The sequence below is a fragment of the Lutjanus erythropterus genome, chromosome 14 (assembly GCF_056507025.1).
Source record: "Lutjanus erythropterus isolate fLutEry1 chromosome 14, fLutEry1.hap2, whole genome shotgun sequence".
NCBI classification, from domain to species: Eukaryota; Metazoa; Chordata; class Actinopteri; order Lutjaniformes; family Lutjanidae; genus Lutjanus; species Lutjanus erythropterus.
Genome location: NC_139330.1, coordinates 24,864,623 through 24,877,329, shown reverse-complemented (window position 1 = coordinate 24,877,329; position 12,707 = coordinate 24,864,623). Strand labels below are relative to the sequence as shown.

Below are 12,707 nucleotides of genomic sequence, written 5' to 3'. Positions count from 1 at the left end.
TCATTAAATATAAATGTTAATTTATGTTTTTTAATGTGTTATTTTTTTATTTATTTAATCTACATTAATGTGTTCAGTTCAACAGGCTTCAGGCAGATAAGACGTTGCCTGCTGCAGGAACAGTAAGTGGAGCTGGATAAAACTGAAAACTAGGAGAGCATCAATTCTCACTGCATTCACTTGCACTCAGACATCAGAATTTCACTGCTGTAAGTTTCTGATACATATATATTGTGGCAAAAAAGTGGTGTGGCAACTGGGATGGCAAGACATCTTTTAGGGTGGCAGCTGCCACCCCATGCCTTCCCTCCAGATCTGCCCCTGGTTATTTTAATCTCCAGAACTTGCCTGTTTGAATATCACTTCTCATCAACAACCACTGATCAATCAAATTCCATCAATGCCTTGTGTCATTACACAGCACGGTACAAGTAATCTAAGCTGTCACAATGATCTATGTAAGATGATGGTTTAATAATGGATTGGTTATAGACTGACAGACAGTTGACAGATAACCAGTTGATTTCTGCATTGGTCAATGAACATTTACATGAGAAGAAAAATAAGCCTCTTCCAAACAAAACAACACAGAATCTTCCACTGAGCTGTTTATGATCCTTGTAGTCTACCACAGAACACTGTCTGGTCCATTACGCACTAATAGTCCATGGCTCTGCTTGGTAATAATGAGATCTCAGTGTGTCCTGGAGCCATGGAAACAAGATAATACTAGAAACCCAACCTTGGTAATAATGGGAATGTGTGCTTGTGTTTTCAGAGTGTGTGAGCATGTGTGAAATCCTGCTATTGCTCCCTGCAATTAGCTGGAGTGTGTACATGCGTTTGTGCATGTGCAAGTGTGTGTGCATGCGTGAAAGTAATCCAGAGAGTGTTAGAGAGGCTGTTAACACTCATCTGTTGCCATAACAACTGCAGCAACCCCACTGTTTTGGAGTTGGCTCACTGACTGACTGCAGGGCTGTCTGGCTGCTAAGCTAACTTCTGGACCGACTGTATGATCAGCAAGCAAGGTCAAAGATTTTTTGACTGTCTGACAGACTGACAGACAAATTAAGTGGCTGGTCGATGCATATTAAGTTCATTTAATGAGATACATTTCACAGGTAACAGTGTGACAGTTGGCTCAAGCAGAGAGGCATTTCAATAACATGAATAACATACATTGACACTCAACATTTTTTTTGATTTACTGAAAAACTACCATTAAAAGGCCCTTGATAGCCTTTATGAATGTTCTTAAAAGCTGAAAAAAAGATCATCTTTGTGAGGAAATCCTGACACCTAGTGGTGAATATTTTAAATTGCATATGAAGGTTTACAAGCTGCTGCTACCTCCTCTCTACTTTCAGAGACATATTTACTGTTTTAAATGAGCTGTTGAGGTTAATTGTCTGCAACCTTCTTTTTATCCTCTTAATTGCATATTAACTGATATCATACTAACAGACCACATAAATACCCTGTCTCTTGTAGGCTGTTGTTATTATTATTATTATTATTATTATTAATTCCTCGTTATTATGTAGTTGCGTAGTTCTGTTTGCTCATCATGTTCTTTGGTTTACAGGCTTCTTGTTCAAAACAGACCTTAATTTCAGTGAGACTGCCTGACAAAATAAACTAAAATAAAACAGATACTGAGCCTATAACTATTAAGCCTACACCATTACTTGCATTCAGTCTTTTAAGGTGTAAATGTGTAAATGTAAAGGGAGTGAATAGTTTGCTCATAAAAATAATGTCATTATCACTCATCTCGAATAACATGTTTAAGAAACGACAAACATCACGTAATAGTCCAACTCAAGACTGCACAAACCAAGGATGATAAACGTCAAATGTAGCATCAAAATCACTTAATAAACGATTGTTTACAGGGGCCAAGGATAACTGAACGAGATATATACGTGTTATTTTAAAAGAATCACTTTGTTGGCCATCTCTAAGCTTTAAACCATGCTAACGAATTTAAATTCACGACGCACAAACTGGGGTTAGCCTGCTGCTAACAGCTAATCTCGTTTATTTACCCAAACCAGACCGCAAACCAAAAACTCGTACATTTTACCTACTGCTACAACAACGTATCACTGTTAGTTCGAGGTAACAACATAAACTAAAATTAATTTCAAAGACCCACAGTTGTTGAGACGTAGCTGTAGCGGAATTGTTGTGTGATGTACCCGGACACTTTTGGAGTTGCACACTCGCCTCAATTGGTCCAATCAGAAGGCGCGGCTCTGCGACGTAATTCCGTACATGTGACGAACTGACATGGAAGCCCCCACGCGTATACCTGAACTGTAAAGGCACTGACTGTACAAAGAAAATTGTTGTTTTGTTTTCGTGGTATTTGGATATGAGGTATCTTCTCCGGCTGGGGCAGTCGTTTGCCCGCCTTCATGTCCGGTCATGTCACCACAGTGTTTACAGCAGCCATGCTAATCCTCGCAGACTGGGAGTGGACCTTGGAGAGAAGTGAGTTGACTTTCCCAGCTTCCATTCACTTCACCAGTAACTGTTAACGAGCAAAGCATCATTTTTACCTACAGTGGTCATCCGCTGTCAAGGATATTCCTTGCTTTGGTATCCAGGTAGCTTTTGAAGCAGACTCGGAACAAATACCTGGGATGTGTTGCTATCCAAAACTGAGACTTCTTGTAAATACGACAGTGGTTTAGTATCTCAGACATTTCTCTTCTTGTTTTTGTAGGAAACTTGAGATCTCTTCCGGGAGGTTTGCTAGATTTGCTGATGGAGCTGCCGTGGTACAGGTACAGAAACATGTCAATAGTTGCAGCAAACAAGTGCATGACAGCACCTGTAAGACATTCATATGCATTTGCAGTGTATTTTCTTGACACCGCTATATTGTAATTTGCTGTTGCTCGTCTACTTTGTATATGTACAATAACCACTTTATTTATCAAAGTGGCACTCAGGTAATATACGTAATATACTTAAACCAACCCCAAAAACGTCTGCACTTATTCTCTCTCTTTCTGTTGTTGTGTCTCATGTCGAAAACAACAAGTGAACAACACACCTGTTAGATAATTGGCTGTTTGAGTGTCACTTGGAACATGCTCCATTATCAAGAAATATGATCGGCTGTATATGAACCAAGGCGTATTTGTTATGTGCTTTCATGGTGGTTTGAATTTAATGCATTTAATTGAAACTATTGAACATTTTATTGAACAGCTTTCTTATTGAAGAGGTGACTATTGCTATTGATTTTCCAAGGCTAAGGAATATTTTAAACAAAATACTGTGCTTTAGTGGTGTATAATCGCTGTATATTTGCTGTTAATATAACAAAATTTCAGAAACCAGTTGACACATGATATAGGAATATGGGGTCTACAGGACCCTTGAACAATTAGCCCACGTTGCCCTGTTGGTAATCCAGTTTTAGCGTCATAGTGTATTTCCTACTGCAATATGAGTGGTTCTGCACTGCTTAAAATGCAGTGAAATAAATTGCTCTGTAGGACTAAACTGGTGTTACAGATGGTTGATGGTATGATGTGATTTTTTTATAATTTTTTGGAACCTGTTCCATCTCTCTCTCTTTTTATAGCTGGGAGAGACCTCTGTGATGGTGACTGCTGTGAGCAAAACCAAACCATCTCCGTCTCAGTTCATGCCTCTTGTGGTATGTTCTCTAACATTACTATAAAATTCCCAACCTGCCTTTGTTTTCAGACGGAGGACTTTATTGTACTTATACGTAATATACGTGGACTTTGTAGAAGAATTTCTGAGATGTCTAGTGAATCAACATCCCATTTGACTGACAGGTGGACTACAGACAAAAAGCAGCTGCTGCAGGTCGAATCCCCACTAACTATTTGAGGCGAGAGCTTGGTACCACCGACAATGAGATCCTCACCAGCAGACTCATAGGTCAGTTAATCATAATGTTTCCTTTCATGTGAATAACTTTGGCGTAGCAGGTCTGTGTACTGATATCATACTGTGAATGTCTTTGACTCGAGTGCTTTGACTGACAGTTCCTCATGTCTCCGTTGCTCAGACAGATCCATCAGACCGCTGTTCCCCTCTGGTTATTTCTATGATACTCAGGTCGGTTCAGTTTTAAATTGTTTTCACCATTATGTGGTAATAGTTTTTCTCTTTTTTACTTTTTGAACAAAGATAATAATGTCCATCTGTCTCCATCGTTGTGTGTTTGTGTGTCTGTGCGCATGTATGTTTGTGTCTCCCAAAGGTTGTTTGTAACCTGTTGGCAGTTGATGGTGTCAATGATCCAGATGTGCTGGCTATTAATGCAGGTGAGTTAAATCTCAGACATGTTTTCCACAAAGCAGTGGTTTTTTTTATATCCTTCGCTAAAACAATATTTTCTTTCGTTAAAGCTTCTGCTGCTCTGGCCCTGTCCGACATCCCCTGGCATGGACCCATCGGTGAGGAACATAGAACACATTTAGACCTATTCGCATATTTATATTTATTGACCTTAAATCCTGCTTTTCACTTGTTCGCTCAATTCCAATTCTTGGGATATAACTGTGCGGTTGTTTAAGTGTAGCTTGGTCCTACTCGTGTGTTTGTGTTGTCACAGGTGCTGTGCGTGTTGGCCTGGTAGATGGAGAATTAGTGATTAACCCCACTCGGGCAGAGATGACTTCCAGCAGTCTTAACCTGGTTGTGGCCGGAGCCCCCAGCAGTCAAGTTGGTAAGTTGGCAAACACTGTAAAACTTTCAGCAGAAACTCTGAAAATACTGAATACTGAAAATAACAACAACTTTAAAGAGAGCAATAATCCAAATTGTCGTTTAGTTTTAGTACTTATGCATAAATATGTCATTATGTTATAAACTATAACAGTTGAAAAGTGTAGCCTCCAAGTCATGTAGCCTGTTACTACTGTATCCAGACTTTATTACGTTTTCTATGAATTGAAAGGGACGTTTTACATCAGTGTTTAAGATTATGAAGTAGCCTCTCCTCTGTCTGACTGATAACGGCATACAACACTTTCTTTAACGTGACTCTCTGTCTGCCAGTGATGATCGAGGCGTCAGCTGAGAACGTGCTGCAGCAGGACTTCTGCCATGCGGTGAAGGTGGGAGTCAAACACACCCAGCAGATCATACACGCCATCCAGCAGCTGGTGCGAGAACAGAAGGTCACCAAGCGCACGCCGGTCAAGGTCTTCTCAGCCCCAACTGACATGGTGGAACATGTTCGGCAGTAAGACCACTGATGAAACTGTTTCCCATAGTGTGTGCATGCAATACAAAGAGTGTTTTAGCTATATTACTGTAGAAACTATATGTGTAATGGTAAAACATCAGTATGGTACAGGGAATGCACAACTAATCAAAATATAAAAATCGTAACATGGCCAAGTGCAGTATCCAAATTATAGCAGCTGCAGTTTTTTGATAAAGGAAACATGTGACAAAACAGCATTATAATGAAGTACTGTGGGGCTACAGATGCCCTGCCTTATGAATCTTGTTCTCCAGATGTAAGAAAACCATTGTTTGGTATAGAACCCAGAAAATATCACCTCATCCTGACTCTAATTTTTGATTTCTCAAAATGGAGTGATAAAAATATGATTCATACTGTTTAAGATTTTAGTAATGACATGTTTTTCCTTTTCTTCTTTGCAGAATAGCCTCTGAGAAGATCTATGCTGTTTTCACAGACTACACTCATGATAAGGTAAAGTCCACTCAAACTGTCTTCTATTACAACCTTGAGTGGCAAATTTTGGACTCATTTAGCAAGGATTCATTTTCTGTTTGTGTATTTTAAAACAGACAGCATCACTGATGTTTCTCTTCTCTGCGAAATGATAATGTTCATGTTTTTCAGAAGATTGTGATTACAACAACAATCTTTTATTAATTTTGTTTTAGATTTCAAGAGATGAGGCTATCAACAAAGTTCGACTAGACACCGAGGAGATGCTAAAAGGTAGATCATCTTTATGTGGCATGGAAAGAATTTTAAGTCAGCGGTTTTGGATATTTTTGCAACCCCCTTTACACAATTATACAATGTATGTATATTTATTACATTTCAATTCAACTGAGTCCGTGGACTTTCTGTTCCTCTCTATCAGCTGAAGTGTGTCAATTGATGTCTTCCATGTGTAGAAAAGTTCCCTCAGGCTGAGACCTTCGAAGTCATTGAGTCCTTCAACACTGTGAGCAAAGAGGTCTTCCGTAATTTAGTGCTTAATGAGTACAAGAGGTAAGTCCATGGTGAGTTTAATGCATATTCTCATCATGACACAAGAGGTGCCTTTGTGATTGATGCAAAAACTGGATTTTTGTTGTAGATGTGATGGGAGGGAGTTGACTGCTTTAAGGAACATTTCCTGTGAAGTTGACCTCTTTAAGCCGCTGCATGGCTCAGCTTTGTTCCAGAGGGGACAAACACAGGTCAGTAGAGAGCAGGAAGGTCACACAACTTTCATTTGAAAGATACTTTTTGTGATAGAAGAATATCATGGTGCAAATTTGATGGAAGGGATTAGAAGACTGGCGTTTGCAGGTGTTTTCTGGGTTGTGCGATATTAAATAGTGTGGGTTTGACAATGAATGCAATATGCTTTTTTGGCGTCTTTCATTGACAATTTTGTCCTTTGGCTTTTCCTGTAGGTGCTGACTAGTGTCACGTTTGATTCCCTGGAATCAAGCATCAAAGCAGATATTATCACCACAGCTTTGAGGTAAAATGATCATTTTCACATATGAAACCGCACATTTATACTGTTTACATTGTCAGAACATTAAGCTACCCTTTTAGTACTTTCATGACTATAAATGAAAGCCGTGGCACACAGTGTATCGTCCTATGTAGAAGCCTAAATTATACACATAGACTAAGATGAGCCATTAAAAGTAATTACAAAGACAGTGATTTTCTTTCTGCAGTGGCATCAAAGACAAAAACTTCATGCTTCATTATGAGGTGAGTAAAATCCTGTTTTCTCATTTTTTAAAGTCACACAGATCATTAGACATATGATTCCACATCTGTTATTTTTCGCACTGAGCTCAATATCAACCCTACCTTTCATTTCAGTTCCCTCCATATGCAACCAATGAAACTGGAAAAATAGGAGGCATCAACAGGAGAGAGCTCGGGCACGGTTTGTGTTAAACTTTACACCCTCTGCTTGTATTCAGTCTCTGCTAACCACGCATCTCCACCAGATATCTATATTTGAAAAAAAGACTGTGTGGCTGAGGATGTGTTTGTTGATGTTTGTGCGTGTTTAAAGGTGCCCTGGCTGAGAAAGCTCTGAGACCAGTCATTCCTAAAGACTTCCCTTTCACTATCAGGGTCACTGCCGAGGTGCTTGAGTCAAACGGTGAGTGTGGTGACACCGTTTTTAAAATAACACAGGCAGGAACATGGGGTTACAATGTTTGATAACCTTGTCCTTTCTCTCGCTATTTCGACCATTGTCTCCTCTCAGGATCCTCTTCAATGGCTTCAGCATGTGGAGGCAGTCTGGCTCTAATGGATGCAGGTACCAGAGTAGAAATACATAGAAAATAGATCTTTGACTGTATCTGTATTAAAATAAAAGTTGTTTTTAACAGCTTAGCAGCTACAACTTTGGTAGGTAGGTTTGATAACCTACTAAAACAATTCTAATATTTAAAAAAAATCATAATTTATGTATATATAAGTTGCATTAGAAGTCAATGAGTATTTGTATGAGTTGTATATGAAATGTCTGGAACCTTGTTTTTGTTTGTGTTTTGTTTTTGGATAGCTTTAGCCCAGGGGTGAAAGTGTTACCTATCAGAACATGTTATGTAAAAAGGGTAGGCATGTTTTCGGCCAATTTAATGACTTTTTGTTAGCTATTGTTATTTATTTATCTCTTTATGAAAGTGTTAATTAGGACTGAAATAAACCACTACTACTACTACAAAAAAATCATTTTAGTTTGCATAAAAAATGTAAATGTGAATTTGATTAAACTCCATTTATATGAAATATTCCTATTTTCAATACAGTTGTCACAGTTCAACTGCCGTAAAACCTCACAGAAGAAGAAATCAATGAACATAATCACGTTGAATCTTAGCGGGAAGCCAGATTCAGTATTGAATGTCAGACGAAAAACAAGAAAATTGATTTGTTGTTGAAGTGTAGCAGTAATACAGCTGAATACACAGAAATAAGTGAAAAAAGTGAAAAAGACAACAAAATACTGTCTGTATCATGAAGAAATGTTTTTAATAGGATTTACCTCAACAAGCTGGTGGCACAGCTCTCTATTACATGGCTGCAAAAATGGGGTAAATCATTGAAAAAATTTTGAGAACCACTGCTCTGCCATAGAGGCTCTCTGACCGCGACTTATTATGCCTCTCAAAGCAAACAGATACTAGTTAAAGATGGATATATAGGAGAGCGAGGTTTGCTGCAGAGGTTTCTTCTCACATTTTGTTAAGTGTTTAGTAAAATGTGTGATCATGTCCAAATGTGTGTCTCCCAGGTGTGCCCGTCTCTTCCGCTGTGGCAGGTGTAGCAGTCGGCCTCATCTCCAAGGCTAATCCAGAGAAACCTGCTGAGATTCAAGACTACAGACTACTCACTGATATTCTGGTACATACAGTAGCTAGACCAACCTTTTATCAATACCAAAAACAAATAAAAATCTATAATCTATAACTAATGTCTTTACTTAACTGTATTCTTTATTATATCATTGTTTTCTAACAGGGAATAGAGGATTACCTCGGAGACATGGACTTCAAATTAGCAGGAACAAACAAGGGCATCACTGCTTTACAGGTAATGTGTGTCTGATAAATGGCGGTTTTTCATAGAAACATTTCACCTGGCCTGTATTATGTGTGTGTTTTGGTCTTCAGTCCATATTTTACACACCTTTATTTAACCTCCAGGCTGATGTGAAGATCCCAGGTTTGCCTCTGAAGTTGGTCATGGAGGCTATCCAACAGGCTACCGGTAAGCTCAAATGGCAGTGAAAGTGAACTGGTTTTCCACTAAAGAATAAAGTGTGTACGTGTTTTTGGTGGTTTAATGACCTTTGTTTCATTATTATGATGTTCCAGTGGCAAAGAGGGAAATCTTGGGCATCATGAACAAATGTATAGCAAAACCCAGAGCGACTAGGAAGGAGAATGGACCTGTTGTTGGTAAGTTTTTTGTTTGAACATAAATTTATGTTTGTACATTTAAAAGGAATAAAGTTGAACATGTTCTGTTCTGTACTTGAGCATCCTCTTTGACTTGAACATGCTGTTTGTTGTTTGATCTAGTTGGTGTCTCATGCAACATACTGATTAGCTTAGCATGTTTTTAGCATGCAGGTTAGCTTAGCAGGCTAATTAGTTAAACATGTTGTATAGGCATAGGAGTGTATGATTTGATGTAGGGCCGTCACAATATCAGATTTTCATTACACGATTATTGTGGCTAAAATTATTCACAATAATGATATATTACTACATAACTGTGGGAAATTAAAAAAAAATGCTGTCAGTCAAATTCATCTTTAACGTTTATTGTGTTTCTTTTTTGACAAATAAATTAATACATGTATAAGGATGTGGAGAGACACTTTAAGAGCATACAGTATGTTTAAGATGCATCCCACATTTGCCTCTTTTTCCTGCCACAATCAGGTCCACATTCCTCCTCCTACGATTCAGTAGGTGTGATCATAATGCAGTCCACATACATCAAACATGATATCATACCCAAAGTTTTGTGGCTTGCAATAAACTTAAAAGATTTCTGAAATCTCACAGCCTGTAGGGGCCATAAGACTAGTGGAGCAAAATAAGTCTGGATGACATGGACTACCAAGCAGGCCATGTCATTGAGATGATATTGCTTTCAAACGGTACTGTGTCTTGAGAACTGATCAGAGTTTTATTCTGTCTTCAGAAAATGTCCGGGTTCCTGTTTCCAAGAGAGCACGCTTTGTTGGTCCAGGGGGTTATAACCTTCGTAGACTACAAGCTCAAACCGGTAACGTGTGTTCAAAAAGTTTATATATAACTGAATCAGAAAACCAGAAACTTGACTTTTTTTTGTATATTGAAATACAGTTTCCCCTTTTTTCTGTTTGCTGCACAGTACAGACTTTTTAACAGGATGTTGAAACTGAAGGTTTTATTTCTCCTTCTTAAGGTGTGACAATAAATCAGGTGGACGAGGAGACTTTCTCTGTGTTCGCTCCAACACCAGGAGCCATGAATGAAGCACAAGACTTCATCAGTGACATCTGCAAAGATGATGTGAGTCTCCATGTCTGTATGTATTATGTACAGTATAATCAGCATAATCATACATGTGTATTTCTGTTTTGTGTTGCAGCAAGAACAGCAGCTGGAGTTTGGTGCCATCTACACTGCCACCATCACTGAGATACGGTAAACAAATTCATTGAGATGTGTAGCGTAAAACAGTATTTGATGCCAGTCATCAGCACTCAGGTTAAAGCTCCAGTGTGTAAGATTTAGGAGGCTCTATTTGCAGAATATTGCGGAAATGGAATATAATATTCAGAAGTATGTCTTCGTTAATGATTAGTCACCTGAAAATAAGAATTGCTGTGTGTCCCGTTACCTTAGAATGAGCCATTTATATCTACAGAAGCCAGCATGTTTCTACAGTAGCCCAGAACGGACAAACCAAACTCTGGCTCTAGATACAGCATTTCGTGTTTTGAGTGAGTTTTTCAGCCACTGTGTGTGCTCCTACATGCTTGGATGGCGAAAAGTGAGGTGATTTGTTTGCTATCTGCAAACTCATCGCTAGATGCCCCTAAATCCTTCACACTGGTCCTTTAAACATGATGAGTAGGAGGATTTTGTTCATGTTCCTAATAGTCAAGAAATGAAATGTGAAATGAAACCAAAGATAAATCATTGTTTTCAATTGTTTTCCTGCTTTGCTTCAGGGACATTGGTGTGATGGTGAAACTTTATCCCAACATGAGTGCTGTCCTGCTGCACAACTCACAACTGGACCACAAACGGGTCAGTAAATTCTCCTCTGCTCGTCCATGTTTCTATGAGTGTTTGGAAATGAAAACACCACTTATCATTCTATGTATTTTCCTCTTTTAGATCAAACATCCCAGTGCCTTGGGTTTAGAGGTGGGACAACAGATACAGGTATGTGTTGGTAATAATTACGCACTGTATTGTCTAAAGTAGCCTCCTGTGTTTATGTTCTAGTCTCATTGTCTCTGACTGGACTTGTGCAAACAGGTCAAGTACTTTGGACGGGACCCAACAGACGGCAGAATGAGACTTTCACGGAAGGTGCTCCAGTCTCCTGCTACAACTGTCGTCAAGACGCTGAGTGAGAAACAGAGCATCTCCATGGGTTCAAGCAACAGCCACACGAACAGCAGCGATTTGTGACACTCCAACACGGCTAACACCTGGCTTTGCCGTCAAGGTGGATTTAAACTGAATGGATTTTTCTGCAGAAAAGTAACGTTGTGAAATCCACCAAACCAAGACCATCAGATCTCGTCACAAACTGAGCCGGTGCTGTACATGAAGAGGTTTACCCTGCAGTCATGGGTATGGGTGTGATTAAACTGCACTTGACTGACCTGCAGCTCATCAAGTACAGTGTCCTGCTGTCACTGCGCCTCCATGGATTTGCACAAACTGAAAAGTACTCTTGGATAATGAGCAGGAGATGCATGTTTTTGTTTTGCTTTTTTAAATAAATACATAAATCTGTCTTATTTTTAACTACCCCCAAATATGGTGTCTTGTCTTTAGACAGCATCAAGCAGTAAGAGGGTTTTTCTTTAACTTTCCCCCTGCAGTCATTTAGCATTTCATTTAGTTTGTACCCAACAGACACGGCGCAATTTAACAACGGTTTTCTCATTCACATGTGACAATACTGCCTCTTGTAATAGGGGACTTCCATATTGGTGTCCACCATGGCATTGTGTCCTCTGAGCTGCCAGGATCAAGATTTGGACAGACAAGGCAAAGTGGGAGGAGCATACAGTTATTTTTGTAATATTTTCCCTTCATGTTGTGTTGCACTTGTGTATGTAAGTCATCTGTAAATAAAACAATCTCTGGTTGCCTTGTACTGTTTAAATTCAACAAAAATTCAAAATTTCTAACAAAAACAGCACACACATAAAGAACCAGGCTTCAATTCATCCCAACATTCACATGTCAAATGTTTGACAAACATGCCAATAAATAATGACATTTAAAGTGCCACAAATTATACAAATAAATTAAACACACTACAACCAATCTCAACCAGTCATAGTAAGAGTAAGAGTAAGAGTAGTTTTAGACAATAAAATACAAGTTGTAAGATAGCTGATGGGGGAAAAAAGCGATGAAGAAAAAGGCTAATAAATTTATTGAAAAATAAACTGAACATGGTACCTGGTCTTGTGCTGACACCTGATGATGATAAAACTAACAACAACAACAATAATGATTTTATGTAACACTTCAAATCCCTGCAACAAAGTGATTCATAAAGGCAGCAATAAAACAAAAACAAATCATAAAAATCCTCAGGTATTAAAAGGATATAGATTAAAAACAGTGCAGGTCTCCACCAGACAAACCAAAAGCAATATTCAGATGTTACTCTTTGTAATCACCAACATTTTGACTTTCTCAAAAACTAATTTCTCAAGTTATAG

At 38.7% G+C, this 12,707-nt stretch overlaps 1 protein-coding gene across 1 annotated transcript; it reads left to right on the top strand.

Moving 5' to 3' along the window:
* Window positions 1-2,277: 2,277 nt before the first annotated feature.
* On the top strand, window positions 2,278-12,130 carry pnpt1 (polyribonucleotide nucleotidyltransferase 1). The gene is made up of 28 exons (XM_084736081.1): window positions 2,278-2,499; window positions 2,735-2,795; window positions 3,605-3,679; window positions 3,825-3,930; window positions 4,061-4,110; window positions 4,256-4,319; window positions 4,404-4,451; window positions 4,610-4,723; window positions 5,056-5,242; window positions 5,671-5,722; window positions 5,920-5,977; window positions 6,160-6,256; window positions 6,345-6,447; window positions 6,667-6,737; window positions 6,943-6,979; window positions 7,094-7,160; window positions 7,293-7,382; window positions 7,491-7,544; window positions 8,526-8,635; window positions 8,753-8,824; window positions 8,938-9,001; window positions 9,109-9,192; window positions 9,947-10,030; window positions 10,193-10,299; window positions 10,379-10,434; window positions 10,965-11,043; window positions 11,134-11,181; window positions 11,278-12,130. The coding sequence occupies exons 1-28, from the start codon at window positions 2,381-2,383 to the stop codon at window positions 11,431-11,433; spliced, it is 2,313 nt and encodes a 770-aa protein (XP_084592207.1). The 5' UTR covers window positions 2,278-2,380; the 3' UTR covers window positions 11,434-12,130.
* The last annotated feature ends 577 nt before the right edge of the window (window positions 12,131-12,707 follow it).